The 21,962-nt window shown below is 45.2% G+C and overlaps 1 protein-coding gene across 1 annotated transcript; it reads left to right on the top strand.

Moving 5' to 3' along the window:
- Positions 1 to 3,317: 3,317 nt before the first annotated feature.
- Positions 3,318 to 18,206, top strand: LOC123410073 (monothiol glutaredoxin-S10-like). The gene is made up of 5 exons (XM_045102961.1): positions 3,318 to 3,697; positions 3,825 to 3,898; positions 16,044 to 16,118; positions 16,382 to 16,408; positions 17,826 to 18,206. The coding sequence occupies exons 1-5, from the start codon at positions 3,456 to 3,458 to the stop codon at positions 17,903 to 17,905; spliced, it is 498 nt and encodes a 165-aa protein (XP_044958896.1). The 5' UTR covers positions 3,318 to 3,455; the 3' UTR covers positions 17,906 to 18,206.
- Positions 18,207 to 21,962: the final 3,756 nt, after the last annotated feature.

Below are 21,962 nucleotides of genomic sequence, written 5' to 3'. Positions count from 1 at the left end.
AACCCGAACGCTGTGGTGCATGGGCGGCTCGGTTGCCACTTGGCCAGGGGCGGTGGATCTGCTCAGAGAGGGGATCCACCCTAGACGAAATGCAAAGAAAATGGAACACCTTGTGTGTTCAACACAGAGGCGCCTGCGACAAACCTCGTAGATGCACCCTTGCATCAGTCGCACGGGGCGCTACGCACGGGCATTGCGGGCTATGCTACGCATCTATGATGCAGAGGGGAACTTCAAGCCCATGCATGCATGAACACGGTGGAGTGCACGCGTGCATCAGCACTGGTGAAACTACGATGATGCAACGGCTCGAGCTAGAGCGGGCGACGGCGAGTGGCTGCTGACACAGATGGGAGAAGAGAGGCGAGGCTCACCGAGGGGGCAGGGAAGAGGGCGCCTAGCAAAGGAGAGGAACAACGACGACGTTGTGGTTCTGCTGCAGGAGAGGTCTCCGGAGGTGCCGAAGCACCGGTCGTCGTGGACGTCGAGGAAGAAGACCCCGACGTCCCATCTTTGCAGGAACAGATCATCTTGGCGTCCGCGTCCTCCGGGTGTAGCTCGGGAAGAAGGTGGAGCCGAACTTCGCCCACGATGAGCTTGAGCAAGAGCCGGCCATGGCGTCGGTGGTTGCACTAGAGGCGGCCCTGACGGCGCGAGGGGAGAATGAGGGGGAGAAATGGAATGCTAGGGTTGGAGAGGCGCGGGAGGGGGGGGGCTTTATTCCTCGAGCCGCGCGCTTGGAGCCATTTGATCGAGGGAAACATCCCATCGGTGGCTGCCATGGCGTCGTACAGGAGGTGACGCACGAGAGGTGGGAGAAGGGGTCGCCAGGCAGGCCTGGGGCGATTGCTACGTGTCATGGGCATGTGCTCTCCCTCTCTGCTTAAAAGGGTTTTCCAAATAATACATAACAAATTTTGGTTAAATCCCAGGGGTTAAAAGGAAAAGAGTTAGCAAAACAAAAATATCTTTGGTCTTCTAAAAACATGTCACACTTAATAAAAATAAGTTGGGCATTTTTAGAAGAGTAAAAATAATTCCCTATTATTAAAATGAGGCTATGTTTTAAATAAAAACCCAGAGGAAATACATCCAAACCAGAGGGTGTTGCACTCCACAAATAGTAAGAAGAATTTTAGATGGGAGGAACATTTTATTTGACCCAAATTAGAAACTTGAACTCAACCACTAATTAAATTGGAAGAAGGTTTTTTAAAAGGGTATGGTGCAACAAATGGGTTTGAGATGAATCTTGTTGCACCCAATCACATGCCACTTTCACACCTTGCACACACACTTCATACCAAGGTGCAACACAAGCAACACAGACAAGAACAAAAAGAAATGATGCTATGCATGATGCCATGATGCAACATAAAATGAAGACACAATTGAGCTCATACCACTTTGACCAACACAGCATGGTGCCATACTAGAAAATATATTACAAGAGGGGGAAGGAATGCATTGAAGGTGTCACAGTCCCCCTGCCTTAGCCCTCTAGAGGATTTGAAATTGCGAGTCTCGTCACCATTGAAACACACTCTATATTCCACAAAGGACACACAATGCATTATCAAATTCACCCAACTTTCTCGAAACCCGAGTTTCAACAATATTGCTTTTAGAAAAGATCACTCCACTCGGTCATATGCTTTATGCATGTCCAGTTTGATGGAACATAACCCCTCCTTCCCTGCTCTTTTCTTTTTAATTTTGTGAAAACACTCATAGACAATTAGAAAGAATTACCTTCAAACGTGCCGCAATCATTTTTGAAATAACCTTATACATCACATTGCATAAGCTAATTGGTCTATATTGAGTAATTTTTTTCGGAGCGTTAACCTTAGGGATCCTTACAATTACAAACCTTTATCAGCTTTTCTTTCCTTACTTATTTTCCTTTTTTATTTCTTTCTTGGTTTTCAATGCCTTTTCGGTTATTTTGTTTCTTTTCTTTTTCTTCTCTGTTTTTTGTTTTGTTTTCACCATTTCTCAATCTTTTTGCATTCGTTTCTTCAGTTTTATTTTTCATTTTCTTTTGTTTCTTTTTTGTATTCATCTTTTGGTTTTCTTTGTTTCTTTTGGATTTCATTCTACATTTTTTGCATATGTCAAAAACATTTTTCTAATACATATCTAACAATTTTCAATTAGAATTTATTACATTGTCTATATTTCAATACATATCTTTAACATTTTTTAAATGCTTGCTTAATTTTTTTTAGTACATGTTGAACATTTTCCTATATACACTTTTAAACTTTTCAAATGCTTGATTATTTTTTTCAGAAAAAAGATTAAAATTTCCTAATACACCATCAATATTTTTTTTCACATTTAATATTTTTGTCAAATGCTTGACTAATATTTTCTAAATGCAATATCAGATGGTCAATATTTTTTCTATACACATCTAACTTTTTTCAAATGCTTTATTAACATTTCCTAAATACTTGTTCAACATTTTTTCAAATGCTTGATTAATAGTTTTCAAATACTTGTTCAACATTTTTTGAAATGGTAGATTAACATTTTTGAAATACTTGTTCAATATTTTTACAAGTGCTTGATTAACATTTTTTATATAAATGATCAAACTTTTTATCATTTTTTAATACATGGTCAACGATTTTTCTGTACACATTTAACATTGTTCAAATGCTTGATCAACATTTTCAAATACTTGTTCAATTTTTTTTATCAAATCCTTGATTAACATTTTTATATAGTTGATCGAAAAAATTCTTAATTTTTTAATATATGGTCAACATCGTCTGAGTACAAATTTAACATTTTTGAAACTATTGATGAACATTTATTAAATACTGGTCCAATATTTTTTCAAATGCTTGATTAACATTTTTATATACAGTGTAAAGTAATTCATTATTTTTTTATACATGGTAAACATTTTTCTATACACTTTTAACTTTTTCAAATGCTTGATCAACATTTTTTAAAACTTGTTAAAAAATTCAAATGCTTGATTTTTTTTTAAAACATGATTAAATATTTATACACATTGTTTATACAGTTGAGAGAGAGAGAGAGAGAGAGTTTTAAAGTATAAAGCAATGTGAAAAAACAAAGAAAACAATAAACAGAAAATGTAAAAGGAAAAACAGAGAAATGAGGCGTCGGCCTCCCGCGCTTCTGGGCCAGTGCCTCTCGGTCTCCCCTTCAGCGAGGGTTCCTTCCTCTCGCTGTAGGCGAGATATAGAGACGCCCCATTGAAGGCGAGATATAGGGGCGTTCAATTGGGAAGGGCGGTTACCGACATTATTGGGCTGTGGCTTGGGATTGCGTTCTCTTCACGCAGAACAAGAACGAGAATAAGCCCTAAAAAAAAAGGGAAGAGAATCGTGGTGGTGAAGGAGTCTCGCCATCGCCATCGCCATCGCCATTGCCATCCCCATCGCCATCGCGATTTCATCGTCCCGTCGCCGCAAATGCCGCCGCCGTGCCCGACCCTCTGCCGCCTCCCCGCGACTAACCTCGGTCTCCCTTGGTGCCCCCGGTCCATACCTCTCCCTCGCCTCGCTCTCGCCGCGCGCCGCGCCAGGGCCGTCGCTGCCAGGGCCTCGTCATCCTCTTCCTCGCCGGACTCCTCCTTCGGCTCGCGGATGGAGGACTCTGTCAAGAAGACGCTCGCCGACAACCCCGTCGTCATCTACTCCAAGTCGTGGTGCTCGTAAGAACCTCACCTGAAGTCCAACACAACCAATTCGTTGCACGATTTGTTTTCTGCGACTAATTCATTCGAGCCACTCGTGTGTTCCCTTCGTCATATGCGCTCTGGTGCTTACACTACACCGTAGGTATTCAATGGAGGTCAAGGGTCTCTTCAAGCGGATTGGCGTGGATCCACATGTCATCGAGCTCGACCATCTCGGTTCGTCCCTCTTCTTCTTCTACTCGTATCTATAGGAGAATTGATTTTGATCATGCTCCACGAACCATCTTCTCTTTTCTTCGCCCGCGGAGGAGTGATCTCCATCTTCTCTTTTGATCATGCTCCGAGAACCATCGGGGAGATTGGGCTTTCCATAACAGCGGCACCACACATCATCTCAATATGCACATCCCCGCCACATCTAACTGCTGCACATGTTGTCTTTTAGTCGGCCAACACTCAGCGCCATACAACATTGCGGGTCGAACCGCCTTTCTATAGAACTTGCCTTTTAGCTTTTGTGGTACTTTCTTGTCACAGAGAATAGAAGCTTGGCGCCATTTTATCCATCCGGCTTTGATTCAATGGTTCACATCTTCGTCGATATTCCCTTGCTTCTGCAGCAATAAAATATTATCAGAAATTAGGCGCCCGGACACAAATGCGCTCTCGGGATATAACGTTCAAAAGGCTTATTGGCTTGAGGTCTTTTATCTTCACTGGCAAAAGGGCCCGTGCGTTGCAACGGGAGAAAAAGATCATACGCTCTTAATTTATAAAAAAATGGTCTATAATCTGAGACTTCGTAGTTACGGCACAAATAGATATGGTCTTACCCTACAAAAGTTCAGTTCAAGATTCCACAGGTCTTCTATTTTAACACGGCTTGCATGTAGATTTAATACATACTCCCTCCGTCCCAAAATAAGTGTCTCAACTTTGTACTAGCTCTAGTATAAAATTGTACTAAGCTTGAGACAGTTATTTTGGGACGGAGGGAGTATAAAGAAACGGGCAAGTGACCTTCAATTTCATCTCCAATCCTAATTTTGTTGACGTGTTCATCCCCAATCCGGATTAGTACTGGTATGAAAGAAAGACAAATAACGAATTATTTATAAAAGTTGCATCCTTGATATTTTTTATATTAAATGTTTAACATGTAAAATAACATCATATTCAAACTCTACATATTTTTCTAATCAAATTCCATATATAACATGTTAAATTTAGAGTTACGGTTTAGAAGATATGAGTATTTCAAAAAATATTTAATATGTACTGCGGGTTTAATGTTAAATACATCAGGGTTTTTTTCTATAAAATAGCAAGACGGACTAAGAATACCTATTTCTTTTATTAGTAGGTATAGATTGGATCGAGTTCTTGGGGATTAACACATTGAGAGTGTTATTCCATCCTTTAGGCACGTCACCTCCTCTGAGAGTGTTCAACACTTCCTTCAATACTTGATCCCTAACAGCAATGCCGTGACTGGCTCTCCTCCTACAATTCTCTCATTTGCCTCGCTCCCACGCCCTCCTTTGTCTTCTTCCACCGTGGCCACCCTCATCCGCCTCGCCCTTGGGCCTCCACCTCCCCGCCTCGCACCGCCATGGCCATCCGTTTCCTCCTCTGCCTTGCCTAGCATCGCCATGTCCATGTGTATCCTCCTCTGCCTTGCCTCGCACCGCCATAGCAATGGGTATCCTCCTTTGCCTTGCCTCGAGCCGCCATGGCCATGTTTGCCCTGTGCCACCAAACCTGCTCTTCTCCCTCTAGGGTTCTGGGTGCCGTTTAACTCGGATCAAGGGCTGATTATGTCACCGAACGAGATGGGGGCCGCTGCGTGGAGTAAGAAGCTATGTTGGGAAGGTGAATCTTTGGAATTGGGAGAGTTTTTTGAACAGGCCCTCAGTTTTGTAGTGCCCCTGGCCGCTGTTAACAATAGCTTCACAATCTTCTTCCTGTAACCATCTAGCTTCAAACTTGAAGACATGACCTCTTCGCTATAGCTTTGCGTACCACTCGATCCTTCATTTGGAAGGTTACATGCCTATGACCAGAGTGTCGTGGATCCACCATAAGCACCGTGAAAAAGGGGAACCTCGGACACTAGCTCATCGAACTTACAACTCTGTCAGTGTTTTGTCTATGTATCCACACATGTATTTGAGTTTCCAATCAATACAATTATAGCATGGATAATAAACGATTATCACGAACAAAGAAATATAATAATAACTAATTTATTATTGCCTCTAGGGCATATTTCCAATAGTCTCCCACTTGCACTAGAGTCAATAATCTAGTTCACATCACCATGTGATTTTAACGAATCCAACACCCATATAGTTCTGGGGTTTGATCACGTCTTTGCTCGTGAGAGAGGTTTTAGTCAACGGTTCTGAATCTTTCAGATCCGTGTGTGCTTTACAAATCTTTATGTCATCTTATAGATGCTGCTACTACGTGCTATTTGAAAATACTGCAAATATCTACTCTACTATACGAATCTGTTTTACTACTCATAGTTATTCGGATTAGTGTGAAAGCTTGCATCGACGTAACCCTTTACGACGAACTCTTTAACCACCTCCATAATCGATAAAAAATTCCTTAGTCCATTAGTTACTAAGGATAACTTTGACCGCTGTTCAGTGATTCAATCCTGTATAACTTGCTGTACCTCTTAACAGACTTGTGGCAAGGCACACATCAGGTGCGGCACACAAGATGACATACTTTAGAGTCTATGGCTAAGGCATAGGAGACGACCTTCGTCCTTTCTCTTTCTTCTGCCGTGGTCGGGTTTTGAGTCTTTTACTCAAATTCACACCTTACAACACAACCAAGAACTCCTTCTTTGCTGATCTATTTTGAACTCCTTCAAAAACTTGTCAAGGCATGTATTTCATTGAAAGTTCTATTAAGCGTTTTGATCTATCTCTATAGATTTTGATGCTCAACGTTCAAGTAGCTCTATCCAGGTTTTCCTTTAAAAACTCTTTTCAAACAACCCTTTATGCTTCACAGAAATTCTACATTACTTCCGATCTACAACATGTCAACCACATATACTTATCAGAAATTCTATAATGCTCCCACTCACTTTGGAAATACAAGTTTCTCACAAACCTTGTACAAACCCAAAAGCTTCGATCATCTCATCAAAGTGTATATTCCAACTCCGAGATGCTTGCACCAGTCCATTGAAGGATCGCTGGAGCTTGCATACTTGTTAGTATCCTTAGGATCAACAAAACCTTCTGGTTGTATCACATACAACCTTTCCTCAAGTAAACCATCGAGGAAACAATGTTTTGACATCCTATGTGCAATATTTTCATAAACAATGCATCAACTGCTAACATAATTCCAACAGACTTTTAGCATCGCTACGAGTGAGAAAGTCTTATCATAGTCAACTCTTTGAACTTTGTCGGAAACATCTTTGCGACAAGTCGAGCTTTTCTTAATGGTGACTTTTCACCATCATTGTCTGTCTTTATTTTAAAGATCCATCTTTACTTAATAGTCCAACGACCATCAAGTAGTTTTCTTCCAAAGTCTACACTTTGTCTTCATACATGGATCCTCTCTCGGATTTCATGGCCTCCAGCCATTTGTCGGAATCCGGGCCCACCATCCTTCTCCATAGGTCGTAAGTTCATTGTTGTTCAACAACATGACCTCCAAGACAGGGTTACGTACCACTCTGTAGTAGTACGCGACCTTGTCGACCTACGAGGTTTGTAGTAACTTGATCCGAAGCTCAATGATCACCATCATCAGTTTTCCACTTTAATTGGTGTAGGCGTCACAGGAACAACGTCCTGCGCCCTGCTATACACTGGTTGAAGTGATGGTTCAATAACTTCATCAAGTTTCACCACCCTCCCACTCAATTCTTTCGAGAGAAACCTTTCCTCGAGAAAGGACCCGTTTCTAGAAACAAACACTTATTGTTAAACATTTAATAAAAATACTATCTAGGATGCGATCTTAATAAATAAGTCATTATTCGTTTTTCTTTCATACCTTTACTCATCCGGATTGGGGATGAACACGTCAGCATAATCAGGATTGGAGATGAAACTGAAGGTCACTTGCCTGATTCTTTGTACGTATTAAATCTACATGCAAGCCGTGTTAAAATAGAAGACCTGTGAAATTTTGAACTGCACTTTTGTAGGATAAGACCATCTTTGTTTGTGTCGTAACTACAAATTCTCAAATTGTAGACTATTTTTTAAAAATTAAGAGCGTGTGGTATTTCTTTCTCCCGTTGCAACTCACGGGCCCTTTCATCCCCAATCCGGATTAGTACCGGTATGAAAGAAAGACAAATAACGAATTATTTATTAAAATTGCACCCTTGATAATTTTTTATTAAATGTTTAACATGTAAAATAACATCATATTCAAACTCTACATATTTTTCTAATCAAATTCCATATATAACATGTTAAATTTGGAGTTACGGTTTAGAAGATATGAGTATTTCAAAAAATATTTAATATGTACTGCGTGTTTAATGTTAAATACATCAGGGTTTTTTCTATAAAATAGCAAGACGGACTAAGAATACTTATTTCTTTTATTAGTAGGTATAGATTGGATCGGAGTTCTTGGGGATTAACACATTGAGAGTGTTATTCCATCCTTTAGGCACGTCAGTCACCTCCTCCTCTGAGAGTGTTCAACACTTCCTTCAATACTTGATCCCTAACGGCATGCCGTGATTGGCTCTCCTCCTACAGTTCTCTCCTTTGCCTCGCTCCCACGCCCTCCTTTGTCTTCTTCCACCGTGGCCACCCTCACCCGCCTCGCCCTTGGGCCTCCACCTCCCCGCCTAGCACCGCCATGGCCATCCGTTTTCTCCTCTGCCTTGCCTAGCACCGCCATGTCCATCTGTATCCTCCTCTGCCTTGCCTCGCACCGCCATAGCAATGGGTATCCTCCTTTGCCTTGCCTCGAGCCGCCATGGCCATGTTTGCCCTATGCCACCAAACCTGCTCTTCTCCCTCTAGGGTTCTGGGTGCCGTTTAACTCGGATCAAGGGCTGATTATGTCACCGAACGAGATGGGGGCCGCTGCGTGGAGTAAGAAGCTATGTTGGGAAGCTAAATCTTTGGAATTGGGAGAGTTTTCCGAACAGGCCCTCAGTTTTGTAGTGCCCCTGGCCGCTGTTAACAATAGCTTCACAATCTTCTTCCTGTAACCATCTAGCTTCAAACTTGAAGACATGACCTCTTCGCCTATAGCTTTGCGTACCACTCGATCCTTCTATTTGGAAGGTTACATGCCTATGACCAGAGTGTCGTGGATCCACCATAAGCACCGTGAAAAAGGGAAACCTCGGACACCAGCTCATCGAACTTACAACTCTGTCTAGTCTCTCTTTAATATATATTGGCTCGTTTACCAATTATTGTTGTGCTAGGTGTACTTATCTCCTACATAGCCCATATCTCTTACGCCACAATCAGAGAGAGCCATCCTAAACCCCTCCATCTGGCTCTGAGCTCTAGCTCCCCCTTTCTTTTCATGGTTGTACTGTATCTCATTAAAGTCCCCTACACACAACCAAGGAAGATTCAGTTGATTATTGAGAAGGTGTAGTAATTTCCAAGTAATTCTTCTCTTGTTACTAGGTGATTCCCCATAATACCAAAAAATCACCATCTAAACCATCCCTTTCGACCACTTCGACATCGTTATGGTATCTTGAGAGTAATTATGCAACTCCAAATTTATCTATTTCTTCCAAAATAAAGCCAAGCCTCCACTCTTATCTGCACAATCTCTTTCTACCACTGGTAATTATGCACGTTAATATTAGGCAAGGTATTAATTGTATTGCACATTAATATTAGGCAAGATATAGTTTGCATGTTAATATTACGTAAGATATAATTCCTTGGTTAATGTTTATGTCGATATTAGGCATGATATTAATTAGTGGATGGTGCTAAACGTTCAGTGCTAAACATGTTCAACGTTAAACACCGGAGTGACGTAGACCGTTGGATAGATGCGGTTGAATGAGTGAGATTTGTTGGATCTCCTCAACTCACTCTTCTTATATTGGTATAGATGTTGCTCATTCCAAGCATCCATTTGAACTTCTCCATTCTCCTTTTATCTAGTTTTGTTTCGACAAAAAAAGAACGTCGGGGTCCACCTGCTTCTCAAGATCCAAAAATCCTATTACTGCTAGGCCATTTCACAAACCCTGGCAGTTCCATGCTGTTTGACCCTCGGGATTGATCCGCTACCTCGCGTTCAACTCTGGTTTGAGCTCTGTAGCTGCGTTTGTGTTTTCCTGGTTCTCCTTCTCCCGTTCCTTTTCACCATTATTTTCAACCAACTATTCTCCGGCTACCGTGTCAATCTCCATCCATCCTTTCTTGAAAATTACCAAACCCACCTCTATACCCATATGTTCATATCCATCAGCCCTCTCTTTCTTGATTCTACTTCGCTAACTAATCTTTGCTGGGCTCACTTGGTTCTCTCCTGACGCTTGAAGGTGGTTCGCTTACCTGTCTGTTTAAGTACATGTTATTGTTCACCTTCAACCCCTCCCTTCTTCTTATCTCCGAGCTCCTCCTTTCCCTTCATAACTTGTCCTTTTCCAGGTTGTCAATTTTAGCCCTTTATCCAACATCATCCTTTTGAACACTCTTTGAAGTCCCACTTCCCTGCTCATTATAAGCTTTCAAGTCCAGTGCCATTGGAGTAAACTGGGACGAGTTTGCACCATTTGTCTGTCATGTTATCCCCAGCCACCATTTCAAAGTTGAGTTTCCTCCTGCCGACATTCATCTTTTTTTTTTTTTTACTGCAGCTTAAGCGGGCTAGTGACCTCCTTGTCTTCTCGCTTCCTAGAACCTTCCATATTACCATCATTATATCTGAATTCTTCCTCCAGGATAGAGCATCCGTTTGAGCGCCTGAGTAGGAGGCCTCGCACTCGCACGCCTCCTCCACCTCCTGATCCCCTCACGCCCGAACCGGACATGAGAGGAGGTCCCCGCAGCAACGTCTCGCCCCTGAGCCGCCGTCTTTGTTGTAGTCGGCAGCAGCTCCCGCAAACAGCTGCTACTAGGGTAACGTTGGTATAACAAAAACTAGGGTAGCACAATAACCAATCCATAATGAATTCTTCCTTGCTCTTGTCTAGCAGCCATTTGATCGATTGTGTCACGTGTTCAGAGACACAATTGTTCCTGTGCTTTCAAAGTATTCATGGCACGAGTAGCGCGACAGATTGCAGGGCTTTGCACAACGGCCTCCTTTGGGCGCAGCCACCAGTCCATGAGATTGGTCAGGATGCGCAGCCATGCCAAGGTCGGGTGCTAGGTTTGACGAGCAAAGGGGCATGCGGGCAGTACGTGTTGGATCATCCCGGGTACCTGGTCGCAAAGGAGGCAGCAGGTGTGGTGCTGCAGTCCTCGGGGAACAAGCCTGTCAGCGGCCCAACAACGGTCTTGGTTAGCCAGCCAATGGAAAAATTTCACCCGCGGTGGTGCCTAGCTCTTCCATATGAACTTCCAGGAGTGGCAGGCCGTTGATCCTTGGAAAGTGGCCAAGTAGCAGGACTGTGCGGAATAGATTCCATTTGCAGACCATTTCCAGCACAACTTGTCCGGGTTGTTGGAGAGCGCTGTGTGCTGTACGTCCCTCCATAGCAGCACGTATTGCCTGATCTCTTGGACGCTGAGGGTACCGTGGATGTCATGCGCCCGCGCGTTCCTGGTGATGCTGACTTGCGGCGTCGCTTGTGTATAGCGCGATCTCGTGAACGGACTGCCCATGTAGGCGTGGGCATATTAACCGAGGACCGAACTACCGAACCGAGAAAACCGGGACCGGAGCCGAAAAGACCGAGACCGAACTTTAGGTCCTCCTAGAACATGGTAGTGGAGCCACCCCAATCAGCATAGTCGTGGAGGCGAAGAATAGGGCTTGCTCGGCGATGAACTGTAGGTCTAGTCCCTGCCTTGCGTGCTTACGGTCCCTGCGAGCAAACCAAAGCCAACGCAGGCGCAGTGCCAGCCAGGCGCGCTCCAGGTCGCGAACTTCGAGTCCACCATACTCGATTGGGCGGCAAACATGGCGCCAGTTGATGTGGTAGTGTTCTCTGTTGGCGACAGTGTGCCCCGCCCAGAGGAACCCTCGTTGGATCCTCTTGATTTGTCGGAGAGTTTTCTTTGGGGGTGCGAGCGCCAGCATTTGATGGACGGGGATGCGTTGAGAACGGATCTCACCATAGCCAACCGCACGACTTTATTCATCAGCCACACCTTCCACACTGGTAGCCGCCATGCCACCGAGTCGACGAGGGGTTGTAGCATGGCAGTAGAGGGGCGGCGTGTCGTCAACAAGATGCGAGATACTTGATGAGGAGGTTCACAACCGGACATCCTAGTTGCTCCATCAGCGTGATGGTCACGTCGTTACCATGGAGGATCGTGACCGAACTCTTTTCGTAGTTCACATGGAGGCTAGAGGCCATGCTGAACAGGGCGAGGATCCCTTTGAAGCGTCGATGTCTCCCGGCGTGGCGTGGCAAAAGAGCAACACGTCGTCGGCATAATGAGATCACCGAGATGGCGCGGCAGGGGTGTAGTTGTTGCAGGATGCTGTCTTGGAAGGCACGACACATCGGGCGTCCAAGGGTGTCGAAGGCAAGCGTGAAAAGCTGCAGGGACATAGGGTCTCTTTGGCGTAGTCCACAACGGTGCCAAATCGGTGGGCCGGGCTCCCCATTGAGCATGACGCGAGTGCTGGCCATGGACAGGAGGATTGCGATCCATTCCCTGAAGCGGTCACAAATCCGTATTGGCACACGACCTCGAAGAGGAATGGCCAAGATATGTAGTGAAAGGCGCACGTTAGGTCGAGCTTGAGCATAATCCTCGGAGCCCCAAGCTGGTGCAACAGCCTTAGTGATTGTCTGACGAGGACAAAATTGTCGTGGAGGTTCCGGCCGGCCGGCTCACCAGACTATCTAGCTTGGGGGCGAGGCACAACGGTAGGGCCTTGCCAAAGATCTTAGCCACGAGGTGAATGAGGCATATCGGCCGGTATTCACCGAGCTGGTGGGCATCCCCGCGCTTGGGCAGAAGTGTCTGGCGTGCTTGGTTAAGCTTGCTAAAACTGCGCCCCGTAGCTCGAACAACAGCTGAAAGACGTTGAGGATGTCTTACTTGATAACGCTCCAACACGCCCGGAGGAATTCGATGGTGAATCCATCTGGCCGGCCGCCCGGGTGCCTTGCATGCTGACGGGCGCTTTATCACATCCCAAATCTTGTCCGGGCTGAATGGCGCGCCAAGGCATGCCAGATCACTGTGCTCAATGAGCTGCGACCGGTCCAGCGTGCGGTCCTTGTCGACGGTGGTGCCAAGCAAGCCGTTAAAGTGCGTGAATGCCGCTTGAGCCATCTCCTCGTGCCCGGTGAGCACATTCATGTCGACGGTGATGCTGTGCATGCGGTTCTTCTGCCGGCGATAGGAACACTGCCGGTGGAAGAAGCTAGTGTTGGTATCTCTATCCTTGAGATTGGCGATGCGGGATGGTCTCTCGTGGTTGCTTTGAATATTTTTAAAGACCCAATTTTAAATCCACTTTTTTGGGTAAGTCCTTTTATTCCCTCTAATTTGAATATTCATTTAACTCCAAAAAATTCAAATCCTAGTCAAAATTAACTAAAAGCAAGCAACACAAGCGAGTTTTAATTAATCCTATTAAATAACTAACTTCCCAAATTTTGAAATTTTTGGCATGTTACAGTGCAATTCCACTCAAGTGTGTCAACAGTTTTGGGATTCTAGACGGATATAAGTGTTAGGAAAGCAACTTATCTATATTGAAGGCCCAAGGGGCATATATATTACACATGACTTGAGGTGCAAGGAAAGTAAACATAGACTAATAAGGACTCCTAGACTAATACTAATAGACTAATAAGGACTCCTAGACTAATACCAATACTTCCTAACACCCCTCCTCAAATGCAAAGCGTATGCAATAGCATTGCATTTGAAGAAGTGTAATACTAAAAAAAACAATGATAATCCAAATCCGCGTCTTGAGAGTGTCGTCGTAGCATGAAGAGTCTTCAAAACTTGTCGAGTCGCCGAAGGCGATAACGAAGAGATGGCACATCAGAGGTAGACAACGCATCACTTGAAGATACAAGATAAGTATCAAGAGAAGATGGGTTGTCAAAAGAAGATGGCACATCAAGAGAATAAAGCATTGCACGGAAAATCATAGTCCACGACAACCGTCGGCGAAAGAAGCTCGGCGGATAAGGCACGATGGACGTAGATCGACAATGCAAAAGAAGTCCAGAAAATCCTATAGAAAACAACAAGGGCAAATAGGCCACAAAAGTTGCATAGAAAGGATCAGGACCAAAGAAAAGGCTGACGGATAAAGGTATGGTGGACTCGCATGGCATGAGAAAACATAAAATATCAACGGATTTGGTGGACGCAGCGGAAAACAAGGAAGCTAAAAGCTAGGAAGCATACACGACACAAAGATGCAAAATCCATCGTGTATGCAGAAGACATTGTACTTTTTTTTTTATTGTTGTTGAAATCAAAATAGGAACGGAGCAGAAGCTAGAACGCCGCCAGCCACGTACGTGACGGAAAGGCAGCAGCTAGCATGCATGAGGGAACGCAGCAGCTAGCATGCATGAGCGAACGCAGCACCACGCAGCAAGGGGAACCAGGTAGCAGCAGGTACACCGGACGAAGATCGCGAACGCAACACCACACAGCAAGAGGAACCAGGTAGCAGCAGGTACGCACACGGAAGCAAAGCAGACACGTCGTGCCAAGGTAGCACGCAGCAGCAACGTGCGGAGCAGAGGCAGCGGTGGCCAAGAGGAGCACCACGTAGTAGCGGGAGTAGCACCACGTAGCAGCAGGAACTGCTGCCCATGCCGAAGGCAGATGCATGAGCAGTCACGCGCCCACGCGGCTGTAACCCGCCGAGCAGATCACGGTGGTGGTGAGCATCCTGGAGAATCAGAATCCGGCGAGATCCGGATCCAATCGGGATCGGGACAATCCTGGTCCAGCGGCAGGAGATGGAGAGTCCAGGAGCAGGGCCATCGTCCGGCGGCGTGACCTGGAGCGGCGGGAGATGAGGCGGCGCAACCTGCAGTGGAGGCGGCGCGACCTGGAGCAGCTGGATCCAGGAGAGAGCGGGCCTTCGGCGGGATCCTGAAGACCGATGGCAGTGACTGCAGCGGGATCCGACGGGAGCAGGAAGAAGAAGCCTCTCGCCTCCCTCCGCAAGATCTGGAGCCAGCCTTGACTGGGGCGGCCCAATCTCCTGACCTGGAGAGAGCGTTGCCTGGGCAGGGCGCGTGAAGGGGGAGGGAGAACAGCGCGAGACGGCCAGAGGACGATGGCGGCATCGCGAGGGGAGGGAGCGTCCGTACGAGAGGAGGTTGGTGGCGGCGCGAGATTGCATCTGCACGAGTTGCGCGTGCTAAAAAATTAACCTAAGCTCTAATACCATGTTAGGAAAGCAACTTATCTATATTAAAGGCCCAAGGGGCATATATATATTACACATGACTTGAGGTGCAAGGAAAGTAAACATGGACTAATAAGGACTCCTAGACTAATACTAATAGACTAATAAGGACTCCTAGACTAATACTAATACTTTCTAACTATAAGTTTCTACTTTCCAAACTATTTGAAAGTTCTGTATGCTATGCTCCTGCTATACTCAATCGGTATTCCTTTAACAGGTTTAGAGAATTAGCATGACACATGTTCCCTCGCTGCAGCTATACACCACGTTTGGCTTCCCTACCACATATTCCACCTTTACTCTTCTTATGTTGGCCAAGATTTTCATTCTACTCTGAACCTTAATAATTGTACTAACTTGCAAAAGATGCCTGAACTACATTGGTAGCCTTCTCCAGAGTCACCTGAACTAAGAACTCTGCCAGCCGCACCATGCATGGATTTTGGAAGTTCAGTTGACATGCGCACACAGATACACCACCTCTCAAATAACTACTTAAATATCTGCATGTGTTTCTGAATTTTATTGGACAAAATACGTGCTCTATTTTGTGAGGACTTGGTCCTTCCATGATTTTGGTGGTGCAAACTTAGCTGCTCATGTTAGCATATTAAAACTGGCACGCATCATCACTCATTTTGTGTCTTTGTACTTCAGGAAGTTGCAACTATGATCTTTCCTAATCATCTAGCACCAGGAAATGCAGTGTGTAGATTTTAGAAGGCAATGGTTTTGGATTTCTATGTGCACCTTGGTATTCTCGTGCAACTGACATTCTTTCTCCTTTCAGGTGCTCAGGGACCACAACTGCAAAAGGTGTTAGAGAGGTTGACTGGACAGTCCACTGTTCCTAATGTTTTCATTGGTATGTAAAGAAGAGGAAAATCGAACTTGTGTTTTTCTCCTTCATTTATCATCTTAGTATCGTAATACTTTATGGTTTCTCCCCAAATTAACAAGCAATATCTCTACTGCATGTGTTCAATAAGCGTAGATAGACATATGCACATTTGCCCTGTGCCTTGCCTGTTACAATTTGTCTCTGCTGGAATTCACGTACATATATGCTGTGATTTCAGTTCATATGTTGCGTGCAGATTTCTGACCAATTGTTTTATGTTGTTTCAGGTGGAAAGCACATTGGCGGCTGTACAGGTACTTATGCATGTGCTCTGTGTTGAATTCTGATCAGTCTTTACAGTCATACCGCGAATATGTCAAGTGATATCTGTGTGCCTCTGTAAATAGTTTGGATTGTATCGTGCATGCTAATTTCATGATATGTTCTGATGCTCCTAAGACATTTTTGTGTTATGTGAAAAAAACATGGTTCCTTTTCTTTCTTGCTTTTGCGATTGATTCAGTCACAGTTTCTGTTATGACCAGAGGCCCAGTTAGCCAAACTAGCCTAGTTATCTTAATAATATTAGGGGCTTACAGTTTATTATAGCCTAGGGAACTTATATATAGTCATGTAATCAACACTTTTAAGATTAAGCAAAGATCAATCTATTTTGATCGGCTCCAACTGGTGCCCTAACCCTAGACGCCTCCTCTACTCGCCGCCGCCTCCTCCCTGCGTCGAGACGGTGCCGTCGCGCCGGCCGCGGCGCCCTCGTCTCCTCCTACCTTTATAACCTAAGGCAGAGGGCTGGTAGAACCCTAGTTTCTAGCAGTTTGGTATCAGGTAGCTTCGGTGTGATCATGTCTTCGCCGCCGCCCACCTCAACCTCCTCCTGCTGCCGACCGCCACCATCGCCCGCTGGCCACCACGGCCGACACCCCTTCTCTGCCGGTGTCGGTCACCTCCGCCGCGCCGGTTCCCACCGTCTTGACTCCGGAGGAAGTCACTGCAGCGCTTCGCGATCTCGCCACAGCGGTCCAGGGCATCCGCCTCTACTTGGCTGGGCCCTACGGGCCGCCGCCGGCCGCGCCACCCGCCGTTGCCACCAGGCCGCTGCTCCTGCCGTGGCAACCGCCGCACCCGGCGGCCTCCGCGGCGCTTGCTGGGCCACTGCGGCCGTCTCCCGCCTCCAACCCGCCCTGGCCCCAGTGGCCGTCGCCGACCCTCGCGACCTCCGCCGCGCCCGTTTCCCCCCTGCAGGCGCCCCCGCCGATAGCTACGACCGCGACGGTGGGAGTCCCGATCCACCAGGTCCGGTTCCCGCCTTCGCCGTCACCGCTTCCGGCCTGGTTGGCCGGGTCGTCACCGCAGCCGGCGCCCACCATGCAGTCCGACACATGGGGCCCTATGGAAGCAGCGCAACGCTAGGGTGTTCGGGAGGACGGCACAACAGGTGGATCCCGCTCAGCTCAAGATGATGATAATCGACGAGATTGATGAGTGGAGGAAGGCCGGAGCTGGAAGTCTAGATAGATTAGCGAGAGAGTAGGCTTTAGTTTTTCATAGGTGTGGGTGTTGGTGTTTGACCAAGCTCTTGTTCGCAAGGTGCTTGGTTCTCTTTTAAATATTGTTGCTTCCTTCTATACAAGTATGGTACGTCATTGGCGTACTCTCGAGAAAAAAGAAGTAAATCCTTTGGTGCTCACATTGGCTTTGTCCTTTTTGTAGATACAGTGAAACTTTATCGCAAAGGGGAGCTAGCAACGATGCTGACGGAATTGGACATCAAAGTGAATAACTCATCATGACAAGATTGAGCGTGACTAGATTTCTAAAGTACCGGAGCAGTTGGTTTATTGATTTGAGCCGTTATGTACCAAGATTATTTTGCATATCCATCTTGACTTGTGCAAAATTGATGATTTGTGTTCCCATTTGCGTTACCAGCAAGTTAATTTTGTGTCGTGTATATCTGTTACTGTTGCTGAAGCAGTAAAGGAAGAAAACCCTGTGAATTCGACAAAAATAATTCTGAGTTGATGTAGTCCCGTCGCAAATCTGAGTTCCTATACTGTCTAAGTATCAATGCATATTCTGATTTGATTTCTACACTCAAATACAACATGACAGTATGAAAAGCAGCTCTTCCATGGATGATTGTTGTGGTGGCATGTGTGCGGCGTTTCTATCTATCCTGTGGTATGCTCGGCTGGGCTGGTGGGCACCCATCAAGGGAAGAAAAGGGGAATCCTGGAATCTTCCCGATGTATACTACTCCCTCCGTTCATAAATAATTAACTTTGTCTTAGTTCAACGTATTAATATTTTATAACCTGTGGATATTTGGGATATGGTGCCATGACAGGATGAAATCTCGTCAGTTCATGCTTGCTGTGAGATTAGTACTCAGGCCCTGTTTGCTAATCATCCACTCCCAAAATCTACAGAGCGGGGAAAGTGCAGCTCCGCCAACTCTGCTCCGGGAGCTGTGGAGCGGAGTGATACCGAACGACGCCTTAATATAATGATTAAATGAATACCTGATACTTAATATGCTACACGATACAGTAGGTTAATTCAGCAAATACGATACGGTAGGTTAATTCAGCAAATACCTTAATATAATGATTAAATGAATACCTGACACTTAATATGCTACACGATACAGTAGGTTAATTCAGCAAATACGATACGGTAGGTTAATTCAGCAAATACGTGTATATTACTTCCTCTTTTTTTAAATATAAGGTGTATTAGTTTTTTAAAAAGTCATTGATTATGTTTGACCAACTTTATAAAAAATAGAGAAAGATGTAAAAGGGCCTGCTATGCGTTGGCCGGTGGATCTTTCATCTTTTTAGAAAGATCCACCGCATCGCGAGCCATCTGATTCTGTGTGACGTGAGCTATCAAGGTCCTTTTCTCTATTTTTCTGCAATAATACTCTTGTTGTGGAACCTCCTTTTCTCTATTTTTCTACAACATCATTGTTGCGAAACTATCTCTTCTTTAATTTCCTGTAACAAGTCCTTTGTTGTTTAATCTCTTTTCTTTAATTTTCTACAACAAGACACTTGTTGCAAAAACTGCAAACACATCTCCCAATGCATCTAATTTTCTGTAACAAGATACTTATTACAAATAAAACAATATTTGCATGCGGGCACTACTAACACAGTCGTTTTTTTGCCGTTGTTCCGCAACAATGGTGTTGCGGAAACTTGAAGCAGACATGGACGTACGATGTGGTCGAAATCAAATCCGACGGCTACGAAGGAGGTTCCGCTGGTTGAGTGATGACATTTTCCATACTAAATATGTAAAATATAAAAATATATTGCATGGTGAATCTAGGGACAATGATTTGGTATTCCATACATTAACATTTTTCTCTATAGACTTGGTCAAACTTAAGGAAGTTTGACTTTAAAAAATAATAATACACCTTATATTTAGGAATGGAGGGAATACTTGGTGGCTTGGCATCTTAAATGAAGTTGGATAGTACAATCAAACCTTTTTCCGTTAGCTTCTCTATGTTGCTGATGGACCTGATGTTGAGCATTCTAAATAACTAGCTGGGCTCAAGAGGGGCAGCATCTTGACGAGACCATGTTAGAGCATATTTCCCCGTATATGGTTTTGGTAATTGATGACAATCCCTATGAACTAATGGTTGCCTTAAGTTATATTCGAAGGATTTATCCATATGCACTTCTTGAAGTCACTATTGGAATCAGAGATTTTGCCATCTGCTGCTTCTTTGCCGTCTGCTGACTGATGGCAAAGACCCTCTTCGCCATCAGCTACCAAAAACCAGACGACAAAGAGCTGGCTAATGGCAAAGATACTATTTGCCATCAGCTAGCTCTTTGTCGTCCGCGAGCTGACGGCAAAGAGCATTTAGGCCGACGGCAAAGAGCACGGGCGACCCACCCCACACCCCCTCTCTCCTCCCTAACGGCCTCTCTCTTTGCCGTCTGCTTTTCTCCTCTGTGCCGTCGGGGGGCAGACGGCAAAGAGGATGCGCCCTAACGGTCGTCGCTCCCCACCCCCACGCGCCTCTCTCCCCTAACGCTCGTCGCGCCCCACTATTAGACCATATCTCTCCATATGTGGTTTTGGTAATCGGAATTGATCTGCGTACGATGAATCTGTGTACGATTCCTGCCCGACGCTATACTAATCCTCCATTGAATTGAACGGACGGCTCCCGTGCATTGTCGTACGAAAATCGTACAGAAACAGTCGTATGTATAGCAGCTCTCTTTGGTAATTGATGATAATTCCTATGGACTAATGGTTGCCTTAAGTTATATTTATAAAGATTTTTCCATAGGCACTTCTTGAAGTCCATCTGTTGGGTTCAAGGAGTTTATATGATGACCAAGGTGGTATTCAAGGTATTATCCAAAGAATGGTCACAGAGACACAAGGTTGATCAAGATCGTCAGACAAAGAGAAAATCAAGATGATCAACACACAAAGCGTACAAGATGTACCAAGAGGGATCAAGTGATCCCATGGTATGGTAAGCATTGTCCATTACGTATTTTTGTACTAACCCATGGTCCTCGTAAGAGTTCTATGTGGGGTTAGGTGTGTTTACATGGGCTTGCGTCAAGAGGAAGATCTCATACAACCCATGGAGGATGGTGTCAAGCGATGGAGGATGGTGGCAATGGACTTGTGAAGATATGCTAAAGAGCGGCTCACCCATAGTGTGTATGGGGGAGCAATCAATTAGTCTTCATCAAGCCAACACAATCTAGAAAGGTGGTCCATCTTGAGGAAGCCAAGATCATCGTCATCTAGCACAAGAGGACGAGGTGCAAGGTATAGGTTTGCCCTTGATAGGTTTTCTGTATTAGGATAGATTGCCGTACTGTCAAGGGGGGCTCTCAAGTGAGTAGCTTGATCGTATGTTCGTTGAAAGATCAAACCATTTGCATCCTTGCATCATAGTTCTTGGTTCTTGTTTGGTGTTTCTCTTTGTGAGTTTTAGAGCTTATGATCATCTTCATGACAAGCTCGAGTTCATCGAAAACGGAGTCCATATGCATCTTCGATGATGTTTTCAATGTTGGAAGTTTTTACCGGTCTTATTCGAAGAAGGGTTCTCACCATTCTCTTATGGGCCTTTTCTCACTTGCTTCTTATTGATATTTCTATCAATATTGTGTTGTACCATGTCGTTAGCTTTCCAACAAACTTGGTTTCGTTGAATTCTGAGTCCGTATGCGAAAGTTAGAGCAGCTTGAGTATCGAGCGGTAGTACCGCTCCTCGTGCCAGCGGTAGTACCGCTCGTGTAGCGGTAGTACCGACCCCGGAGCGGTAGTACCGCCCCCAGAGCGGTAGTAATTTTTTACTACCGCTCCCTAGCGGTAGTACCGCTCTAGGAGCAGTAGTACCGCTTTGTCGGACTATTTTTGCGCATCCTTTTTGGCCTCAACATGGTTGGTGAACCTACCGAGCGGTAGTACCGCTCCCATGAGCGGTAGTACCGCTCTGTGCGGGCTGTGAAGCATAAGGTTGGATTTTTACCCACCTATAAAAGGGGGTCTTCTTCCCCACTGAACCTTATATCTTTAGCTCGTGTTCTTCCCCCATTGTTTACCTCCTTCGAGCTTGCTAACTCTCAATCCCTCCAATGATTCTTGCTAGTTCTTGAGGAAAAGAGAGAGGAGATCTAGATCCACCTTTCTACCAACCGCTTTCTCCTCTAAGTGAGGGGAACCCCTTGGGTCTAGATCTTGGAGTTCTTCGTGTTCTTCTTCGTTCTTCCTCTCATTTTCCTCCCTAGCATTAGTTGCTTTGGTGGGATTTGGGAGAAAAGGACTTGGGCACTCCGTGTGCCCTTGTCA

The sequence above is a fragment of the Hordeum vulgare genome, chromosome 7H (genome assembly GCF_904849725.1).
Source record: "Hordeum vulgare subsp. vulgare chromosome 7H, MorexV3_pseudomolecules_assembly, whole genome shotgun sequence".
Classification (NCBI taxonomy): domain Eukaryota; kingdom Viridiplantae; phylum Streptophyta; class Magnoliopsida; order Poales; family Poaceae; genus Hordeum; species Hordeum vulgare.
The sequence above is the reverse complement of the archived record's forward strand: the minus strand, read 5'-3'. Positions and strand labels throughout refer to the sequence as shown.

Bases quoted from the DNA above. Each gene is read 5' to 3' on its own strand.
- LOC123410073 (XM_045102961.1), top strand. From the start codon at position 3,456: ATGCCGCCGCCGTGCCCGACCCTCTGCCGCCTCCCCGCGACTAACCTC. The intron at 3,698-3,824 runs GTAAGAACCTCA...ACTACACCGTAG, and splicing joins TACTCCAAGTCGTGGTGCTC to GTATTCAATGGAGGTCAAGG. The intron at 16,409-17,825 runs GTACTTATGCAT...TCCTTTTTGTAG, and splicing joins GCACATTGGCGGCTGTACAG to ATACAGTGAAACTTTATCGC.